The sequence below is a fragment of the Sinocyclocheilus rhinocerous genome, unplaced genomic scaffold (assembly GCF_001515625.1).
Source record: "Sinocyclocheilus rhinocerous isolate Xijiao unplaced genomic scaffold, SAMN03320098_v1.1 scaffold1973, whole genome shotgun sequence".
Classification (NCBI taxonomy): Eukaryota; Metazoa; Chordata; class Actinopteri; order Cypriniformes; family Cyprinidae; genus Sinocyclocheilus; species Sinocyclocheilus rhinocerous.
The window spans coordinates 58,411-82,107 of NW_015635062.1; the positions used below are offsets into that span (position 1 = coordinate 58,411).

The window sequence follows — 23,697 nt, forward strand, 5'->3', positions numbered from 1 at the left end:
ATGTTTTTATAACACTTTGGATGAACTTGCATGGACAGTGGTTCTACATGATGTAAACATTATCTCTACTCAGATATTTCATGTAGGATGAACTAAAGCAAACTGAGTAAACTCAACTAAAATTAGACATGTCCTAATAACTTGATTTATTCATGTCCAAATAACATGGTACAAACACGTGGAACCACTGTCCATGATTGAATCATGTTCAGCCAGAGAGTCATTTTTTGAGTGTGTCTGACCCCCCAAAACATCTAGGTATTAGTTACTCGCATAAGTTATTAAATGCAAAATGTTTGAACTAGTTGTCATAAACTGTAAAACATTTCTATTAGACTTTTTTTTGTAATTGTGTCCTGAACTGATGTTTTGCGCAGGTATATCTTGTGAAGGTGCAGGTAAATGAAGGGAAATGTAAAGCGTTAGATCAACCAATGATCAACCAGTTCTCTAAAATAACTCAAGAGATGCATGTCATGAAGCTTTATTTGGCAAGCATATATAGACAGAGCACAGCACAGTGTTACAAATTCTGACAATGGAAAAACAACAAGGAAATATACAGGGGCAGTGGCCGGAAAAAAGAGATGCAAGGATGCATGGTGGAAGGGTATAGGGAGGATGTAGGCATGTTTCTTATTTCACATTTCTCAGTCATGACTTTATGGCCAAGGCCATAGAAAGGGTACAGCCGAATGTTGGGAGAACACTTTATACAGACTGTAACACACAAACACACGTACAATGTACATGTATGCACAGTCATGTGTGTACAACTTTAATACTGTTGCATAATCCCTTATTTGGCAAGTCTTCTCTGTATGACTTTTTAAAATGAGTTACAGTGTGTCATTTAGCGATAAAGGAATTATGGTGTTAAGGACTACACTTTCTTTTCAGCTTGTCACAAGAGCTACTCATACATTGATTCATTGCCTACTTTAATACATCCTTACTTCATGATGAAATTTTACTACCACAACTGTATACCTCCTTAATTAGTTCATTAAAAAGTGGATTTGCTAACAATCTCCAGTCTCTGTGGGAGGTCACAAAATGTTTTATTAGGGGAAAATGTATTGCCTTTTCCTCTTTTCAGAAATCTAGGAAGAGCCACAAGGACGAACTGGAGAGACAAGTTCAGGAGACAGAAAAGGACTTCAAAATCTCCATTTGTCAACAGAAAGGAGATTTTGTGCACTAAAGAATTAGACTAAACTGAACTAAAGGTGTCACTTCTACACAAAGTCGAATTCATTATGCACTGCATCAGACAGTCATACAATTTTAAAAGTGAGCTTATAAATAGGGAATACATTACTCCAGGTACAATATACTACTAGGTTAGACCAGATCCTTATTGTTTTCTCTGCAATAAGGGTGTGTTCACACTTGTCATGTTTGGTTCGATTAAAACGAACTCTGGTGCGATTGCTCTGTTAGTGCGGTGCCTACACGCAAGAATGAGCGCGCTTAGTTCAGCAGACGGCATTAGGTGTGTTCAACTTAAAGCAGTGCTGAGCAGACCGATCGGTTAATGGGTCGTGGGTTCGAGTCTTGGTACCGACGGGGATTGTCGGCGGGGGGAGTGAATGACCAGCGCTCTCTCCCACCTTCAGTAACCACAACTGAGGTGAGACCCTTGAGCAAGGCACCAAACCCCCAAGTTTGAATAAGTGTGAATGCTGCCATCCGAACCCTGGTGCGCACCAAACAAGAAGACCGAGACCGCTAAGGGTGTGTTCACACTTGTAGTTCGGTTCGTTTGGTTCATTTGGTCCGGACCAAAAAGGAAAATGATACATTTGGTCCTGGTCCGCTTAGCGTTCACATTGGCATTTTTGACAGCAAACCTAAAGACAGCGAACCTAAAGGCATAGTGATACATTCACAACCTGATTGGTTGGCTTGAATGACGTACATATCGTGACGGAACTCACCGAACACCACAGACTTAAAGTGGCGCTGCAGGTGTATGATATCAAAGCACCCATTAACCGATCGGTCTGCTCAGCGCTGCTTTAAGTCAAACACACCTAATGCCGTCTGCTGGACTAAGCGCGCTCATTCTTGCGTTCACTGCTGTGTGTGTGCACTTGGATGGGTGAAACACAGAGCACAATTTCTGAGTATGAGACACCATACTCGGCCACATGTCCTTTCCTTTCCTTTTCAATGATTATAAAGGGAGCTCTATTTGCACACTTTCTAGACCAGTGTTTCCCAACCTTTCTTTAGTCGCGGCACCCTTATTCTTGCGTGTAGGCTACATATATACATGATATATGAACGCAACATGGACCAAATACTTCTAAAAGAACCAAAAACAGGAAGTAATGACAAGATGCGACGCTATGCGACATGATTTGATGACGCGGAACGAGTGATGTATCCAAAACAAAATAAGCAGAGGGCAAACGTGGAGCAACGAGGAAGTAAAGTGCCTTTCATTTGCTCACACAGTGTTTTTTTATTTTTACAGTTGGGTAATTTTGTTGCAGTAGCACGAGATAGCTTGATTTAAAACTTTGAATTGAATAAAAAATGACAAGGAGGCAAAGCAGTTAATAATAAAATAAGAACAAATAAAAAATTACTAATGATAGCACAAATAAAACATAACGATAGGCCAACAAATGAAATAAATTGCTTTTTAGTTTTTCAGGTAGGTCTAACACACTGTAGGGCTATTAAGAGATTTTTTTTTTTATCAATTATCCAAATAATGTTTAATCCTAGAAAGCTATTATTATCAGAGGACACGTGAGCATAACGGTTAGCAGATCAGTGAATGAGAGGGCAGCGTTACCAGTTGCCCATTTACCACACAGTAGGGCTATTGCAAACAGAACAATACTGTACTACATCGATGTTTCCTGTCGGCTCGATTTTTGAGTGGACTTTGCTGTTCTGATGAGCATGAACGGTATACGAGTGGAGCACTCACATGGGCCGTGAGCGACTGAGCGGAGCACACACGCATAGAGCGGGATAACACGCAGAGCGTCACACCACGTGAAAGTGAATCCTGAGCGGTGAACTAATTTTCGGCAGCCGGAATATCAGTGCATCTCTATTTATTGGCGACATCAGAAATGGATATTATATAATAGCTGCTTTTTTTAACATTTTAGGCACCCCGGTTGGGAAACACTGTTCTAGACTATATATGATCCATTCCTAATTTGAATCCTCATACAAATTTTTGGGAGCAACATTCTCATAAATATGTGGGATTCACTCTTGAATTGCAATGACTGCCATAGTGATAACCATAGCAATGGATGAGACAAAAACATAATTTGTGAAAATATATGTGCATTATGCAATGTAAATGCAGACTAAAAGATTAATAGGAAATTGAATATGTTTCTAACCTTGTTCTAAACATTAATGAATCTGCAGTCTTGTAAATGAGCGACTGCATGCCTGAGGTTAGTTATTTGCATTAAAAAAAATAAAAAATAAAACCAGCTCCAAATAAGGGTTTTTCACACAACTCTCCTTGATGGCCATCAGTCACTTTCAGATAAAATATGACGCTCTAAGTTAAAACGAACATAAAAAGCATGTAGATTTCACACACAAATCTCAGACTTCATTACTGTTAATCTGAAACAGTGAATTACCAATAATGTCTCAAGCGCCACCACCAGCCCATAATTCAGCCCAAAGTTCTGTTTCATTTGAAAAATATGCATTTTCATTCACACACATTTGCAAAATCCATTGTGTTATTAAGTGGTAGTGTTTGATAACTTCTATTGTAACTTGCAATATTATTCAGTTGAAATATAAATTTAATAAAATGTCTAGGTCAGCAGTAATTGTGACTGTATGGTTTGTTTTATAGCCTATATTTAATATACCTATAAGGATATTTGGATTTAAAATCCTCAGCTTGACTGGTGTTGCCTAGCCACACATCTATATTTTAAATATTGCCGACAAAAACTGAATGATGTAAAAATCATGTCCTTGATCATGTGTATTAAAGTTAGTGGTCTTTGAACTTCAGGATCACAAGTGTGTTTAACAGCCAAAGAGTAATATACAACAGAAATACTGTACAGAGGATGCCTTCAGTATCAACTACCTCACATTAACAAATCACAGGTGTCCCATTAGAAGAAAAGTAAAGTATTTTCTTGTACACATTACATTCAAAGAGGTTTAATAAAAACCTTTAGTGGATGGGATCTTGATGAATTCACCTGATTCTTAAGTCACCCCTACACCATGGTGACTGACAAGATCTATGCAAGGAAGATGAAAAACAGTTTAACACTAGGCTACTTAAAAAATTAATGTCTTAACATTGATTCTTGAAAATGTACCATGTAGCTCCATGGTATTCCTTTAAGTATATTGGTGCATCATGTAAAATGATGATAATTGTATATCTACATCGTACAGAAGGCTATATCAAACAACCATACTACACTTATACTATCACTGTACCACAGTAACGCCATATTGCTTTAAAAAAGCTAACTATATAAAAAAAATGTTAAACACAGTAGTATTAACTTTCACCCCTAAAAGGAGCTAATGAAAAAAATATTTAACTTAAAATTCTTATTAGTGGACATCTAATAAATAGCCCCAAGCACTTTTTTTAAATTTATGTTTTATATAAAACTCTACCGTACGGTTGAGCTGTCAGTCCATGGTCATTTCTATTAGTTATTTTCCAATAATAAACATTCCTTTAACTGTATTAGTATCTTGGATACATTTCATAACCTTCAGGGTCCACAAAGATAAAAAATTATATTGAAGCGTCTCTATAATATAGACGTATGGCAATATATATGTTATATGATGTCCGGAATACGTTGCCTTTGCAAATCAATGAATTTTTTTTATTAAACAACTAACGTTAATTACTTTGTGCGACGACTGAAACATTACAAGTGAAATGTATCAAGTTCCAACTGTTTCTGAACACTCACTTAAAAACACATTTTAAAAAGCTCTTCACAGTACCTGTAAATCCGTGATGTTATATCCTATCCTTTTGTCAGCGAGAGCGCACAGAATTTAACGTTAAGTGAACGTTTTCAAACGTTTAAGGAAGTTCCCAAATCTGCTTTCCTAACGTCATTACTGAAAAACACCTGCACAACCGGAGGCTGCAGTTTCAGGACCGCATTTCCAGGACCCTATAGCTTTTGTAACAGCGCCACCTACCGAATTAGATGATATAGCGGAGGCAACACCCTTCTCGAAAAACACGTGCCTCAAGTTCACTTGACACAGGCAGGAAGTCATGTGATGTTCATTGAAAAGAAAAACAAATAGGTTACTTGTGTGTAAGCGAACTAAATTATAATAATTGCCTATAGTAGAAGCAGACTCTATATGTTTTGGGGCTTTTGTTTTGTTTCCCTTTGTTTAATATCAAGTAACAGCCTAAGATCACTTCAGCACAAACGATGCCCGGTGTTACAATATAATTATTGAACGCCAGACAGTTCAAAATATACGTGAATTTTAACATGTAAACAATGCATCGAATACATATTGGTTACGCGTTGTTTTCGCGTAAAAGGTAGACGCGGAAATGCATATATCGAATATGGCGCCGTAATCATACCAAAAACCAAGCGTCCTTGTGGCGGACATAAATGCCAAAACTATAGTAACACCGGACGCATCTTACACAAGGTTGTTTTACTGTAAAGCACATTCATGCCAGAGATCTTTTATTTACTATTCAGCTAATCAAAACCCTCAGCCGATTACTTTCTTTTTTTCTGGCAGACCAAACTCCAGCCAGAGCTCAGCCAAATGATGTTTGATACTAGACTGTGAAAAAAACCGCATCAGAATTAAGCCAGAAGTTCCGAATGTAAGCCAGACTCAGCCCACACTTGCTATCTGGGTAAGCGTCCAATTGACAGAGTGACGACCAGTCAGCTGCATTCAACCTACCAGTGACACGCAGCAACAAAGCAACACAATCCCATTCATTTCAACAGAGCTGGCTATTTCCAGTGACACAAGCGACATTGACTGTTGGTGATAGGAGGTGGGCGTGTCCAGCGACACACCAAAGTTGATATATGTTTAATTTTATGCAAATACCAATAGGAGTAAAGTCAGTGGAGCGCACATGATCTGTCACTACATTCTGTAGTGCAGAGGTCTTCAACCCTGCTCCTGGGGACCCACTGTCCTGCAAAGTTTATTTCCAACCTGCTTCAGCACATCTGCCTGTGTATTTTCAAGCAATCTTGAGAAGCTTGATTAGCTGCTTCAAGTGTGTTTGATTAGGGTTGTAGCTAAACTCTGCAGGACAGTGGGTCCCCAGGAACAGGGTTGAAGACCTCTGCTGTAGTGGACTGTTGAGGCAAGATGGAGGAGAAGTTTAATTTTAGCGGTCAGCAACTTTCCTATATTTTATGATATGCCTCTGTGCACATAAGGTGGTACTTGCCGTGCTGACTCCGAGACTGAATAGTTTTATGAACCCAGATAGACCAGCGCTTGCTCTTTTACCGCAAATAAATGACCATGATGGCAAAGAACACTTATTATGAGCTGTGGCTCAGACTTTACCATCTGCTCCGCTGAGGAGGACATCACCAGCCTCCTCAAGTTCGACCAAGTTTGTTTACTTTTCTTTCCTAAGTCAATGTATAATTCAGTGTAGGTGGAAATTCGATTGTGCTACTTATTAATGTGATGACACATGGACTGTGATAAAGGCCTATTTATAATGTCACATCAAAATGTTATTTTAACAGTGTAATATCTCGTTATCACGGGGAAAACATTGTTTTTATGATATAATATGTCATTATTATAAGAAAATATACCAATTTAACGACACATTATATCGTTATTACAACAGAAGCATATCGTTATTACAAGAAAATGTGTTGAAGAAGTCTTGGATTACTAGAAGACAGAGACAGCATTGCTGCAGTAGGTTAGGCTACTTCCAGGTAAGTCTCTAGGTAGGTAAGTGTGTGTTCTCTTGACATTCCAGACAACTACTGAAGGTGTATGCACTTTATTATGCTCATGATGAGACCTGAGTTGCAGGTGCATGTGATTAATACTCTGCGTTCAAGTCTTCCTGGGACATTTGTACTTACCAGTTGAGTAATTACGATGTCAGGTGCGTTCAAATCACTTTGGTTGGAACATGATGGCGATTTAACTTTTCAACATAAAATTCAACTATTTTTTTTTAACTCTACATCTACAAAATGATGAATGAAGAATGTGCATTGTGTTTTTGCTTTTTTCTGTTTTTATTCAATTTATGGTGATGTAAACGGAATCATTATATATTTTATGATAATTATACAATACTATAATAATTTGTATATGTAACACATAGTTTTATTGTACATTACAAAAAAGTTATCTTTTTTTTTCATTTCAACAAATTTACCATCAATACAGTCACTGCATATCAATAGTCTTCGGCTGCGTCCATTGCATCCGACACGTTTTCTCACTGACACGCACCCAACTCTGAAACTCGGGGCTTAAAGAAAATCAAGTTTCCCACTCGTAATAATGACTTTGTGATGCCGTTCATGTGCGTTCAACTCGTAAATACGATCTATCTGTCATGACTTGAACGCACCAACTGTTATCGCTTTTCCATCGGTGCTGGAGCCGGAGCCCAACCACCACTTTTTAAGGCAAACTTACTTTGTGGCATTACCCGATATTCATAGTGGCCTGTAGGGGTCACAAAGGTGTTCTTCCATTCGTCCCCACTCTGCATCTGGATTAGATTGAATGTGCTGCGCAGGACAAGCTTGCTGAAGATGGTGGCTCCACGCAGCAGTTCCAGTGCAGCTGGGATAAGGGGAAGTGGGTAACAAGATTTGAAAGTTATTTTATGGAGTAAGCAGTAATCAATACAGAGCATTGTTTGTGAACCGGACATCATTCTGGACCCTTTGCCTGAGGCTTTGCATTACAGGTAATAATGTTATAAATAATATTCTTTCTTTTTTTTTTTTTCTCGCACAGACTAATCGATTCACATCATAAGACCTCAATATATCGTCAGTGGCCAAAAGCATTAATTTTGTGTTTTAGTTACACTTAACATGATACACTGCAGGAGCAGATGTGAGGCACATGCTTGGCTAAGAACTGATGCCATGAATCATATTTAAAAGAAAACTAAATTATAAAATTGAAAAAAAAAATAAAAAAGAGAGAAGTCTGGCAAAAAAGGGCAGGGGCCAAAAGGGTAGGTTCTTGAGCACATCTTTGGGTTTGTGCATGTGCCTGCTAATAACAAAATGGGTCGGAGCTGCTTCATTAGCAGATACGGGTCTGAGCCAAATCTGGTCCAAATCCATGATCCTATGTGTTCTGGATCCGTCACACTGTGTAAGTGGACTCTGATCCGTTCTGTGGCTCAGATCCAGAGCCTGTGATACCTCCGGGGGGAATCCAGTGTGGAGTCAGTTTGTCATATAGGTATTATTCATATAGTCATATAGTAACTTATTTTTACCCATTTTAATAATTAAATTGATAGAAACTAAGACATTATGCTGTTTTATGATCTAATACTGATTCTGTTCTGTTGGACAAATGTCATATCCAAAAATCAAGAGTGACAGCTTACTTTTTTCCATTTTCTGAGACAAAGAATTTTCCCTTCTTAAATTTTTTTATTAAATTCTTAAATTTCAAAGAAATAATAATAATAAAAATATGTTTAGATAACATTATTTGTACTCATTAAATAGATACAATTTGTTGGTTGTAATTCTAATATGTTTAATATTCAATTTTACATTTATTATTTTATGTTGTTTTATTTTATGATATTATTTTACGGTTGACAGGGCGCGTGTAAACCGCGCATGCTCACTGATCTTGCGAACAAACCACGCCCTTGATGATGTCGTCAGACAAAGCTGTTTTAAAGCAAGGCTATGCAGCGCGCCGCGGAGGAGACCAGAGATGTTTTTTAAAGGATGTGTGTGGAGGAGCGGCTTCACCACGCTGAATAAATAAACTGCTTTCGTGGGGAAAAAACACATCTTATTTAATTTAATGAATCAACAGCCTATATGCAAAGCATCAACATAACCGTACTTGCCATTAAACATTCGTGTTGGACTGCTCTATCATTTAGAGCGTATATTTAGACCGAGGAAATGCTGTTTTATATCAGAAGTTACGGCACTGGGTTAATTAATTTCTATGGTATGCGCAAAAAGTGATGGACTTTTGCTTCACTGACGTTAAGGCTGTAATTAATGTGATTGGTTATCAAGGCACACGTGAATGAGTTCTCGCATGGTAGAGCCGCGGAGGTTGATATCTCCCCAAGTTTAGACCCTCTCTGCTCAGACTCGAAACAACAGGAAGACAGAAACGGAAACAGCAGAAGAACAAAGAAAATGAAAGTGTGTGAATGCACTATGGATTATTTGTGCAATTTCAAAAGAACGTGGATAATGGGGCAGTATTTAAAAAGTATTATGTGAGAAAGGGGAATAAAGCCTGTGAAAAATAAATCACGGGATGTCTCTGGGAGAACAGATGAGAAACAACTGATTGATCAATATCACGCAAGCGTTGCAAAATGTATGTAATAGCAAGGATACTAACAACCATTGCTTTGTTTCACCTGGGTAAGTATGCTATTACATCTATATTTGCTCTTCTGTTTAAAACTTGTTGATTAGTGTTGTTAGATTCCAAAAATTCTCATTTGGGCTATAGTTTATTGTGCCATGGACCACACCATGTAAAATGTAAAAGGGGGGTTCCATGGCAAATCAACAGACTCACAAAACAAAGCTTTCCTAGCTGAATGTGTATTATTCTGTGAATACGTGTGCTATTTTTGTTTGAAAATTGTCTATTTTTTTTTAAATCTCGAAAATCAAGATTTGTATATATATATATATATTTTTATACAAATAAAACATCTAGACTTTGCAATATTTGCTAACTCTTCTTTGCAGAACTGCTTAAATTCAGTTAATTTGCAGTTATTTCACAGATTTTCAACAAAATGTGATTATTTTAAAGGGATTCTTTATACCAACTGTGTGTGTGTGTCTGTGTCTGTGTGTGTCTGTGTGTGTGTGTGTCTGTGTGTGTCTGTGTGTGTGTGTGTGTGTGTATGTGTTCAAAAGTGTGGGATCAGTAAAATTTTAATGTTTTTTAATGGAGTCTCTTGTGCTCATCAAGGCTGTATATATTTGATTAAAAATACAGAAACACTGTAATATTGTGAGATATTATTTCAATTTCTAATATTGGCTTTCTGTTTTATTATACTTTAAAATGTACTTTATTTCTGTGATGCGCAGCTGTATTTTCAGCATCATTACTCCAGTCTTCAGTGTCACATGATCTTCAGAAATCACTCTAATATGCTGATTTATTATCACTGCTGGAAACTATTGTGCTGCTTCATATTTTTATTTTTATTTTTTACAACTGTGATACTTTTTTCTGGATAATTTTTTAAATAAAAAGTTAAAATGAACAGCATATATTTAAAATTAAAGTCTTTTCTAACAATATAAGTCTTTACTATCATTTTTTTTATACATTTAACACATCCTTGCTGAATAAAAGTATTCATTACATAAAAAAAAAAAGAAAGAAAAAAATGTACTGACCCCAAACTTTTGAACGGTAGTGTATATTGTAACACAAGATTTCCATTTTGAATAAATGCTGTTTTTTAATTTTACATTCATAAAAGAATCCTGAAAAAAGCATCACACAAGTTCCAAAAAATACGAAGCAGCACAACAGTTTCCAGCAGTGATAATAAATCAGCATATTATACTGATTTCTGAAGATCATGTGACACTGAAGACCGGAGTAATGACTGATGAGAATGTATGAATGTAGGGTGTATAAAAATGGTAGTGTATAAAAGCATATTATGTATTTTTGTTCAACCCCTTGAATTAAAACTTAACGTCTGCACTTCAATTTCATCTTGATTATTTTATTTTTAATTCTGTTCTGGTGGCATACAGTGCCAAAAATTATGGAAATTGTGTCAGTGTCCAAATATATACAGTTAGGTCCATATATATTTAGACAGACACAATTTTCATAATTTCGGCACTGTATGCCACCAGAATAGAATTCAAATGAAACGTTGCAGTCTGCGTGACAGTTCTTTAGGAAGTATACCCATGACTTTTCGATGCTGTTTACCAAAGTCACGGTGTTCCAGACTTTTCCTTTTCACCAGGACGTTGTTCTCTGTGATAGAAACCGGCTCACTCGTGAATCACAAGAAATACTCCTTGTATTTTCTTAACACAACATCAAATCTCTTCTTGTCACTCACTCTCCTCATCATTTAAATGTGTTCAGCTTCATTTCCCAAGGCATAGATTAATGAACTGACCTGGACCTAACCGTCTTTTTATCCAATTTTATTATAACACTTTATTATCACTGGGAAACGTGAACACACAAAACCCATCAAGTGTGATGAACTACCTCCCTAATCACAATGCAATCACATCCTCTCCCATCACAGTGGCCTTTGACATGCATTGGTTTATAGAGCTCTGTGTTGCAATAAAGGTGAAAAACATTTGGATGGTATTAGACTGCTCTAAAAAATGAATTAAAAATGTTACTGTATTTCATAAGTTTATCTAAATGTTTTGATTTTTCCCTCTTTAGGACTGTGCATGGACTTACCTGCCCCTGTACATCTGGTCCTGTCTTCACAATATTTAGTCCATTTGTTGTCCTGGAAAATGGGGCCAGGCTCACCCGATGGTGTCCACTATACAGTCAGCGTGCATGCACTCAAGTATGTGATGTACTGTTTTCACACATGGCAAAATAGAACGCAGAAATAAGAAATTTGGTTACTAATTGGAATGTATAATATATATAATTTTTTATATATTCCATTCCACTTTTGCATTGACACTATTTTTTCCTATTTGATACTGTAAAGTTGCTTTGACACAATCTGTATGGTTAAAAGCGCTATATAAATAAAGGTGAATAGAGGGAAATATGCAGGATTTTAGAAACAATACAGCATTATAAAGATATGTTGAGAGTCTATTCCTATTTCTACCTTTAAACCTAACCAAAAGCATTTTTCAGAAATATGTACAGTATAAAGTTAAACATGACAGACATATGAAATTATGTATTGCAACAATGTCAGAAGAACTACACCGAAAGTAGTCCAAGCGACAATGTGTTGTGGTCGCAGTACTTTCTGGTAGGATATATTAGTTTTGTGTGAGTAACAGCAACATTTAAGTTCTTAATCACTTGAAATATACTTGAGCATACATCAGTGTGAATTACCTAAAGTGACTGAAATTGATTTGAAGTGTAATTTGATTGTTTACTTTAGCTCAGGTCCATCACTTACATAGAGAGGGCAGAGTTTATGAGCTATACTGCAGCAAAATAGTTTTGGCTTCACTTTTCAGGACATGTGAGGCACACTTGATTTAAACGCACATCACAGTCTGTGACGAAGCAGGCGAGAGCCAGTGAGCGTTTTGATATCGTTGCTGTAAAACCTTTCATAAAGCTTCTTGATTTGGCAGTTAATGAATTTGTAACGAGCACGGATTTTGGGTCTGTTCCTCGCAATCGTTTGGATTCTAAAGATTTGGATTATAGCACACAAAACTGATTACTTTTGTGATTTTTGTGTTGTGTATTTTATGGTTCTATTGTCAGTCACAGCATGCCTTGTGTGTCCCACAGCAAACAAAATAAAAACTACATTATAAGTAATGGTTAAACGATTACAGAAAGTATAGTAACTTAATCCTTCGCGAGGAGTTGGAAGCACACAGAAGTCACACAGAATAGAATGAAATGTTATCATTTCATATTAAGTAAATGAGTAAACTACGTTTTAAAAAATTAAATAGAAAACAATGCCATTTATACGACAACTGAATGCAATATAATCAAAATTATAATGAAACAATTTTAGTATTCATGTAGCCTATTCTGTAAAGTTGCTCATATGAAATTAATTTACATTTTAGATGTTATCGATATGTAAATATTATGTTTAGATGTCACTATTGTACGTTTCAGTGTCTATGCAGACGTAAGTAAATGTGTGGTAGTTCCACACTTTATGTAAAAATACATATAAAAACTCATTAGAGCACGTTGGAAATACAAGTTCAGTTCAATTTGAATGGATGCTAATTCTGATTCTGATTCTGTTCTGTGTTGACAGTGGGGGCGAGGTGGTGGTGGAGGAGTGTGAAAAGGTGACCTTTCCTCTGCAGTGTAATCTCACAGAAGCCTTTTCTGATCTGGAAGACACCTATTACGTCAGTGTGTCTGCTGCTCTGGGCAACCTTACCTCACCATCTTCCTTCTGCAACCCATTCAAACCCATTTATAACAGTAAGAGAGAGACAGTTTCCTGTGATTTTTATTTGGACTATTTTTATTTATAGGCCTACATGAACCACAAAACATGCCCCATGGTTACGATCTTGGATTAATGTAAAGCTTCTGTAATACTTGTTAGGGGGGTTAATTATACAGGTCTTATACATCAAGTCTAGGCAAGGCACCTTTATATATGTGACCCTGGAGCACAAAACCAGTCTCAAGTCACTTGGGTATATTTGTAGCAATAGCCAAAAAAACATTGTATGGGTCAAACTCTTTATACAATACAGTTTGTTTCAAAGCCAATAGCTTTGATAGACAATAGTAAACAATAGTCATTATTCAGTTGAAATCAGTTCATTGTTGATTCAGTTTGACTCAATAACTGGGGTGCGTTTCCCAAAAGCATTGTTAGCTTACTATTGTCGCAAGTTCCATTGAACTCTATTGGTAACGACGGAACTTGCGACTATAGGTGCTTTTGTGAAATGCACCCCTGCTCAGCTTAGTTCAGTTCTCATCCAATAGTGTCTGTGTAGTCAAGTCAATAATATTGCCAAACATCAAGTGTCCCCAACTAAGCAAGCCAAACAGCGACATTGGCAAGAAACCCAAGTTCCACTAGCGGTTCTCCTTTGGCCAGACAAACCAACGTGATTTGGTTTAATTCCAGGCTGTAACACAAGATTATGGACTGATATCTTTCAGAACAGTTCATCCAGTTTCTTCTCCTTTGAAAATCAGGATATATCAGCCAGCGTTTGGTGGGGGGAATCGAAGCTGGCCATAGGGTCTGTGCAGAAGACTTGTCTGGTTCTCATGGTTTAAAAAAACTCAAAAACTCCTCCAATTGTCTATGAAACCTATGTTATTCTGTGGGCACCACTTAGACATCCAGCTACCGCCTCACAGTCGCCCTGCGGTGGGGCTCTGCAACTGGAACGGTTCAGTTGTGCGGGACTTGCTAAGACTTGCAAAGTTTGGATGTGTGTCTCTAGTTCTGAAATCTTCTCTGTTAGCCTGACTGTCCCCCTGCATTTATCACATGTGAATCCCTCGCCGCTGACAGAGAAGGCTACACTAAACATGTGGCAAGCAGTGCAAGTGACAACAAAAGAAGTAGCAGCTATAAACCTCTGGCTTGCTTAGTTGGGGACATTTAATATCCAGCAATATTGTCAACTTGATTGCAAATAATATTATTTAAACTGAACTGAGCTGGATGATGACATCACTGAATTCAATGATAATTTGAAAATTGAGTGTTTACTATTGTCCTTTTGCATTGTTGACACACTACTGTCCTATTAATACTGTAAAGCTGCTTTGACACCGTCTGTATTGTTAAAAGCACTATATAGATAAAGGTGACTTGACTTGACTATGACTCACCGTGATTGATTCCAACTTGTAAAAGATGGAGCGCGAGAGAGAGAGAAAAGAGATGTTCAAGCACAAATGACAATTTAACAGGCTAGCGAAATGCTAATGCGCTGCTCTAGTGGTTTAGATTATAAAGCTAGCGATGTCAAAGTAATCTGATAGACAATATCACATTATATATAGTGCCGTGAAAAGGTTTTTGCCCCCTTCCTATTTTTTTTTTTTTGCATATTTGTCCCACTTAAAAGATTCAGATCATCAAACACATTTTAATATTACACAAAGATAATGCAAGTAAATACAAAATGCAGTTTTTAAATGATGATTTCATTTATTAAGGGAAAAAAGCTGTCCAAACTTACCTGGCCCTACGTGAAAAATTAACTGCCCCCTCCTGTTAAATCACTAAAGAACTGTGATTAACCACATTATTTTAGAAAGCTGAGTTAAATTTCACTAACCAACACAGCATTTCATAAAAAGAACATCATCCCAACAGTCAAACATGGTGGTGGATGAAAGCATGAATTCTGCTCTCTATCAGAAATCCTGAAGGAGAATGTCCAGCCGTCAGTTTGTGACCTCAAGCTCAAGCGCACTTGGTTTATGCAGCAGGACAATCATCCAAAACACACCAGCAAGTCCAGCTCTGAAAGGCTCAAGAAAAACTAAGTTAAGGTTTTGGAGCAGCCAAGTCAAAGTCCGGACTTGAATCCGATTGAGATGTTGTGGCATGACCTTAAACAGTCCATTCATACTCGAAAACCTTCCAATGTGGCTGAATTAAAACAATTCTGCAAAGAAGAGTGGGCCAAAATTCCTCCACATCGATGTGAAAGACTCATTGCCAGTTATCGCAAACGCTGGATTGCAGTTGTTGCTGCAAAGGGTGGCAAAACCAGTTATTAGATTTAGGGGGCAATTACTTTTTCACATACGGCCAGGTTTGGACAGCTTTTTTCCCTTAATAAATTAAATCATTATTTCAAAACTGCATTTTGTATTTACTCGGGTTATCTTTGTGTAATATTAAAATTTGTTTGATGATCTGAATCATTCAAGTGTGACAAATATGCAAAAAAAAAAAAATAATAATAATAATAAAAAAACAAACAAAAAAAAAACAGGATGGGGGCAAAAACTTTCACACCACTGTATGTATATAATCACATGTGGTACTTGTGTAGAATGTCTCTTTCAGCATGTTTTTTTTTTCTTTTATGTCTTTTGTCTTATGTCTTTTTCTTTTTTTCTCTTACAGCGACCTTTGAGCCTCCGCTGCTGACAGTAACTACATGTAATCAGTCGCTCTGTATAAGTCTCAGAGCACCTGCTGAGAATCTCTACAGCGTCTACAATTCATTCAAGTTTTACTATAGATTGATGGTCAGCAGTGAAGATAGAGCAGAGGTGAGAGAACAAACTGGTCATGGTTTAATTTGGGTAAATTGAACAGATAATAAGAGAATGATAAGGAACTGTTCCAGAAAAGAATGGTAAGGAACAGTTCCAGCTATTCTTGAGCTTGTTTCAGCACAGAACGATTACAAACGGTTCTAACTGCTGTTGAAACCGTGCTGCTAGAATGCAGTGAAGTTGCCTCTCAGGATTGGTCACTTGGCTACTAGTTTCTCTCTGCAGCTGGCCAATTGTGCTACAGTATTTGAGCAAAATAAACAGAAATATCTGATCTTCCCTCATTACACGGTCGCTGTATCCCATACTGTATTTAAACACTTGCGTTACCAAAGCAACGGATGAAACATTTGTATTATGAGGTCTGCTATCAGCCCTACATACAGTATATATTTTGAAAATATTTACATGTATATTATATATAAATATATTTAGTATGTAAACATAACATATTTTTCTTAAATATGTACATGCATGACTACCAATACTATAATGAGATGTTGGTACTGTGACAACACGTACAGAATTGTGAATTTAATATTGTAAATTTAACCTTTAATCATCACAACCTTAATCATTTGTTTTTCACTATGGAATATGGTCTGAAAGAAGACATACTTTCAGACTAGGGCTGCACGATAAATCGCATGCGATATTTAACGCGCATCTTGTCAGAAAGCCGGTTCTGTAATCAGCGGTAAATCTCCATCACCGCTTTCACATTGAGCAGCATTAACTACACAGAGCCGTTGTTCACTGACGAGCTGCGCAAAAAATCGCACGATTATGAACGTGGTTTTGCGCAGCTTGCCAGTGAACAACGGCTCTGTGTAGTAAATGCTGCTCAATGTGATAGCACGCACATGATGGAGATTTACCGCTGATTACAGAACCGGCTTTACTGATAAGATGCACGTTAAATATCGCATGCGATTTATCGTGCAGCCCTATTTCAGACCATAAAACAATCATGATGCCAGTTCATTTGAAAATAAAATTGTACAAGAAATTACTGCGGCTGTGGCATTAGTCAACGGCCACATCTCCCTAGGTACCCATCCGGTTAATCGCTGCCCTTTACAGTAGTGTAATGAAAGTAAACTTTTCAACAACTGCAAATGTTGTATTTACTGCTCTTTGTGTTCACTTATAGTTTCATGTGGATACTGAAGGGTTAAAGAATGTGACCCTAAAGGACCTGGCCCCTGGCCGAAGGTACTGTGTGAATGTCAGTATCATTGATCACAGCCCTCCCAATAGACCAGCAGTATGTGCCTCCACTCACGAAAGAGCAAATGTTTCAGGTACCGTATTTTTCTACAAAATGCAATAGACTCCAACAGTATTACGTTGATACTATAGATTAAAAAAATGTAGTGGCTAAGTATAATGCATCAACTAATCATGTCCTTGACAACAGTTTCAATTTCAGTAGCTCTGATTGTTCTTGTATTTGATGAATTGCAAGAGACTGCTAACCAGATCGAGGTGCGCACCAAAAGTGCTAATGTGAAAGCACTTTAATTCATATCGTATCGTATCGCAAATCATCAAGTCAAGTCACCTTTATTTATATAGCAACTGAGATTGTGTAAAACAGCTTTACAGTGTTAAACAGCAAAATAATGTTTCAAGGATGCAAACAAAATTCAATTCTGCTGTAAAGCAGCTCTAAAAAGCCAAGCATTGCATTGAACTGAACTCTAGTTTGGACCAAGCGATGGCATCAAGTGTGAAAGCGCCCTTAGCTAGAAAACTGGTTAAACTAGACACAGCTGAAATACTGAACATGTAAACGTTTAGTGAATTTGCCCCAAAGTATGCTCAAATCCAGTGTTGTATATTTGTTTTAGATGCCATTATCTCTGTTATCCTGTGTCTGCTGATGGTGCTGTTAGTGATGTGCACACCAAGATTTGTTTCTCACCGTTTCTGTCTAAAAAGAGATCTTCCTTCAGTTCTGGTAAGTCTAGTCCTTTGTAGCTCGGAAGGTCATGGCAGACATTTTTCATTTCAAGAAGAGATGCAAGAGACTCAGTTTGTGACTAAAGTACCTAAGCAGAGGTATATTAAAATGAGCTTTAGCTTCACAAAAATGACTGTTTTCAGAAAGGTTCTAAAGGAATAGATCACCTAAAAGTTCTGAAAATGTACTCACCCTCAGGCCATTCAAAATGCTAGATGAGAACATATCTGGAGAAATTTCCACCACTTGCTCACCAGTGGATACTCTGCATCAGGGGTGTCCAAACCTGCTCCTGGAGGGCCACTGTCCAGAAGTGTCACCTGAATCAGCTAATCAAGGTCCTCAGACTCACTAGAACGTCCAGGCAACTGTGGTGGAGCTGGTTGGAGCTAAACTCTGCAGGACGTTGGCCCTCCAGAAACAGGATTGGACACCCCTGCTCTGCAGTGAATGGGTGCCGTCAGAATGAGAGTTCAAACCGCTTATAAATACATCACAATAATCACAGTTATTTAACATGACTCCAGCCCATTAATTAACATCTTGTGAAGTGAAAAGCTGTGTTTGTAAGAAACAATTCCATCATTTTAACTTCCATAATCCGTCATAACTCCAGTGCTATTCCTTTATATAAGGCTTCCTCCATTTTGTCCTGTCACATCAAAATCCACCAACATTGTTTTGAGCTATTTTAGACATTTCTTAATCTGTGCATATTTCTCTACTAGTTCAGACGAAACCACCGGAGAATTTCAGCCGGAAGCAATGGTTTGAGTTAAAAACACTGTAATGATGGATTTGTTTATTACAAACACGCAGCTTTTCACTTAATTAGATGTTAAAATCCCTTAACTGTCACCCCCCATTTTTTAAAATAGGCATGCAGGTGCACTATCCAAACTTAAATTGTTGTAATTTATGAACACTTTGGAATACAGACATAAGGTTGGTCTCTTTTTAAAGAAGAAAATCAGCAAATTATCGCAAAAGTGGAATTCAAAAAATTTAAGTATCAAAAAGTTATAGTAGTTTAAATTTACTGTAAAGAAAATGCACTATATTAATTTTATTTTATTTTATATATAATAAATATTTTACATATCAGGTTTTACTCTAAAATTGGTATAAAATTATAGCCTTATGTCTAAATAAGTTACGTTCCAAATTTGATGTTGATATGAAAAAAATTGAGGTTCCTGTGAGATTTTATTTAGGGCGTTATACCACAAACAGCCACCAGGTGCCATCCAAACTCCATTGAATTTTTTTTTAAGCATTTTTCTGTCACAAATGTCTAGATTGCTCTATCAATATTACTTCTATCTCAAAATAACCTTTCCAATGATATGATTTTTGTCAAGATTATAAAAAGTTTTGATTCTAAAAGACCGTAATTCATTTTGTAATATGACACTTGACACCGCCCACTAAGGGGGAGGAGACCGCCAAAAGATTTTAAAGTACCATTTCCATGGTAACGCAATGTCTGATTTCGAAATGGTTTTCACAGGATGAATCTTGGGCTTCTACGCTTTCAAATGATACATGATTTATGATGATTACTAAAAGATTTGATAGAGAAAAAAGACAACAAAAAAAAGAGCGCCAAATGTCCCACAGGTGGGACGGTGACAGTTAAGGGGTTTGATGGACTGGAGTGCTGTGGATTATTGTGATGTTTTTATCAGCTGTTTGGACCCTCATTCTGACGGCACCCATTCACTGCAGAGCATCCATTGCTGAGACAGTGATGCAATGCTACATTTCTCAAATCTGTTCGGATGAAGAAACAAACTCATCTTGGGTAGCCTGAAAGCGAGTAAAGTTTTTAATTTTTGGGTGAACTCTTCATTTAATTAATTGTATTTAATTTATTTTTTTAATACTGTGCATTGTAATTTCTTTTAAATAATTGACTTACAAACTGGTTCAACCGGCAAGTTTTCTCAAAGTACTTTATTGCATGACATTGCATAAATCATAAATCCAAATCCTTTTAAGAATAATATATATATATATATATATATATATATTTTTTGACATAATCACTAATGCGTGTTCTTTTCCAGAGTTCATTTCAGAGTGGGAATAAAGTTCTTCTTGTCACTGCTGGTGAATACACTAACAATCTCTGTGAGGAGAGAAACTCCATCGAAAAGATAAAGACAAACAGAGAGGAAAATGACATGGAAGAAGAGGCAGAGGAGGTTCTGAAATATGAGAGACTAGCGGCACGCTATCTGGACACTCAAGGTTCCCCACTCTCTGTTTTTCCAATGTCCTCTAGCTCTGTTCTGCTTATGAATCAAACTCCAGATACAAGCCTTACGTCTTCCACAGATGCTCAGAGTGGTAGTCTGATTGTGTTCGAAGGCAGCCATATCCATACTGAACCAACAGCCTCTCCTAGGCTCCCTAAAGGAGCAAGCGCACGTCAGAATTTAAGTTCTGTTTTTCCCACACACGTGGAGAATGAAGACAGAGAGAGCAGTGCAGATGTAAACCTGTTTTCTGTGATGTTAGGAGGAGTTTCTGATAAAGCTGAACCTGATAAAACCTGCACTACGGAAGATGTGCAGGACTCATGTCCTCGGCACCTGTTACAGACTTGTGCTACATCCACCTGGATTTCTGATTCACAGTCCCAAAACTCTCAAAAGTCCATTCAGATGAACGTTTTAGAGGAAGAAGATGATGATGATGATTTAGGGTACTTAAGTCGAAATTAGATTCCTGAGGAATCGAACAGTCTTTTACAGACTGGAGTAGATATGGGAATCTAAAAGCACACGCAAGCATTCTAAAAATTCTGCTAATACAGAGAGATGTATACTGTATTTTTATACTTTATTGATTTTTTTTCGTATTTTAAGTGTTTTTATTATTATTCTTATTATTATCTTTCAATACGCATTTCAGTCTGATGGAGATCATGGCATACCAACATGTATTACTCTTATTTGTCTGGATGAGGAACAAGTGTTTACTGGCAGACATGTTGACCCGGCACCAAGTTTTCTTAGGGGAAACACTATGCTCTTAGGCATTTCCAAGTGAATGAAGATGTGAATTAGTGTAGTGATGAAATATTTTTCATTAACAAAACATCTAAGTTGTCATCTCAGTCCTGTGGTCATTCTTACACAATGTGAATGCAATTAATAGCACCACGGGCCAGGCAGGATTTGGAAATGGGTGTAATGGCAAAACTGTTTTTCATCAAATGAATATGAGTTTTTACTACTAAGAATACAAATGTAAAATGCTGTAATTTGAATTCTTAATAGTAAGAAATAAACTGGAGAGCTCTCTAATTCAAATGTAATAGTAGTACTAGTAATAATCAAATTACTGATGAGAATTTAGCTCTCTGGTGGACACAGTGCCAGTAACAGCACTATAGAGTGGAACAGTCCGTTTCTCAAAGTAAAAAAGCACTTTATTTTCTCCATAGGAAAATAGATTTTTAATGAACTTAAAAGTGTTGGATTAACTTCCTATTTTCACTCAATTACCACTGAAAGAAATCGGCATCTAAAATAATGTTACAGCATCTTGATCAAGTCTTGACTAATATTTGACTTCAAACTGATATCAAGGTGCCTGCTGGGATATTGTTTCTACAATCAACAACTTTAAATGGATAATTTTTAATTTGTCATTTGCAATGGTTCATGGGATTGTAGTTCTTTCCCTCATTAAAGCATCGGGGCTCCCTGTTAAAAATCGTGTTGTGGGGGGGGTGTTAAATACACGTTTTTGGCAGGGTTCCCCTGGTAAAATTCGCACTCCAGGGGCTAAATATCACTTTATCGGAGTCGCTTCAACCCGCGGCAACAGTGTTAAAGTAGCCCAAGTCCGCGGTTTTCCCAACCAGTGTAAATAACATGATATTTATCCCCTGGAATGCGAATTTTAGCAGGGCAACCCCGCCAAAAAAACGTGTATTTTACCCTCCGGAACGTGATTTTTAACTGTGGACCCCCTCGAAACGCGATTGGGCTAGTTTTGAGTAGCAATTGGGCGGGATTTCTTGTGAAAACCTGGCAAGTGGCAACCCTGCTGCAGCATTAGCATTAGCCGTTATGCTTTTTTGGCTAAAGGTTGCAGGCTTGCCTTCCAGTGGGTTTGATTAGTTTCCAAGAGCGTGATTATAAATCCAGCGAGGCTGTAAAAGAGCACTACTGAGTAGATGAGATTCCTGTTCTGTGTGTGATGATGTTTAATGGCCCCGGCGACGACCTCTGTAGTCTCATTTAGCCCCTTGTTAGCAACCGCCTTTTTCAAGACATTACTGTTCCTCCCAAAACATAGCAGCGTGGTAAGACAATTTCTTGCAGATTCGCTGCAGGAAATATTATTACTATTAATTTTCAACTAGTTGCTGTACAGTATAGTGCGTGCATAATTATTCAGCAAGTTGATATTCTGATCAAACCACAATTCCATGCCACATTAGTAACTACTGTTAATTTTGTTTATTTTCAGCGTGTTAAATCTCATTTTGGCCCATTTTATCTGTAAAAGAAAACATATAAGGCATTTTTCACTTCCATCCCTCATTAACAATTACTTATAAATGATTATATACTAAATTAATTGTACTAATTAATAAAGAGTGATGTTGTTTCAAATCTACCTTGTGTGCCGTCATAGTACAATTTGTCTCAAGCATAGTCAGGGATGCAGTTTGGAAAATGGGATGTGGTTTATGGAAATCCTTACTCCACAAGAGAGAGAAAGACACAAGAAATTGTGGCCTAAGGTGGAAGAAGCCTAGTAAAGCTGCATACTAGCTGGGTGCTTATGCTTACATTACTACATTAACGGAGTTGAGATTCATTTGCATGTGTCTGCTATAAGATTAAAAATCTATGGACAAAAACCCTCTCTACAAACAAAGTTCCTGTTTGCGGCCGAAATTTGCAGCCTGTATGAACTAAATTCCAGACTACCAACTATGTTCACTTCAACGGATGATGCTTCTGTATCGTAAATAAAATCACTGTCTTTTGGTATAATTGTATACTTACATGAGTTGACAGACATTTGGAGACAATCCAAATAATAAAAAAATAATTTGAAGTTATGCAGTTTTTCAGATATGGACAAACTATGGCAGCTTTACAAAATAAGCTAGTTCACATCTAAAGGTGAAAAGCTGAATGAACCTTTGTAAGGTCAAGGAAAAGATGGAGAATACATCCTACATTTTTAGATAAAAATCAGGCTACTTTAAATAGAGTATTCATCAAGTAAAACTTAAAGGGGTCATATGATGTTGCTAAAAAGAACATTATTTTGTGTATTTGGTGTAATGAAATGTTTATGTGGTTTAAGGTTAAAAAAAACACATTATTTTCCACATACTGTACATTATTGTTTCTTCTCTATGCCCTGCCTTTCTGAAACGCGTCGATTTTTACAAAGCTCATCAGTCTGAAAAGCAAGGTGTGCTGTGATTGGCCAGCTATCCAGTGCATTGTGATTGGCCGAATACCTCAAGCGTGTGACGGAAATGTTACGCCCCTCACCATACTGTTGATGCCGTGTCC

At 37.2% G+C, this 23,697-nt stretch overlaps 2 protein-coding genes across 4 annotated transcripts in view; one reads left to right on the forward strand and one right to left on the reverse strand.

Moving 5' to 3' along the window:
- crfb1 (cytokine receptor family member b1) overlaps positions 1 to 5,119 on the reverse strand; it is a 39,622-nt gene extending 34,503 nt beyond the window's left edge. The window contains exons 1-2 of one of the 2 annotated variants that reach the window (XM_016560846.1): positions 4,990 to 5,119; positions 4,185 to 4,256 (exon numbers count right to left, since the gene is read on the reverse strand). The gene's annotated coding sequence lies outside the window, so the exon portion shown is untranslated. The remainder of the gene's footprint in view (positions 1 to 4,184; positions 4,257 to 4,989) is intronic. The other variant, XM_016560847.1, reaches the window with a different exon arrangement.
- A 3,863-nt stretch (positions 5,120 to 8,982) lies between these two features.
- On the forward strand, positions 8,983 to 21,970 carry crfb2 (cytokine receptor family member b2). 2 transcript variants are annotated; one of them, XM_016560850.1, is made up of 7 exons: positions 8,983 to 9,198; positions 11,665 to 11,797; positions 13,214 to 13,386; positions 16,022 to 16,170; positions 17,330 to 17,480; positions 18,030 to 18,139; positions 20,212 to 21,970. In XM_016560850.1, the coding sequence occupies exons 1-7, from the start codon at positions 9,150 to 9,152 to the stop codon at positions 20,869 to 20,871; spliced, it is 1,425 nt and encodes a 474-aa protein (XP_016416336.1). In that variant the 5' UTR covers positions 8,983 to 9,149; the 3' UTR covers positions 20,872 to 21,970. The 2 variants fall into 2 exon arrangements, with proteins under 2 accessions (XP_016416336.1, XP_016416335.1); XM_016560849.1 differs by lacking the exon at positions 8,983 to 9,198 and adding an exon at positions 9,236 to 9,629.
- Positions 21,971 to 23,697: the final 1,727 nt, after the last annotated feature.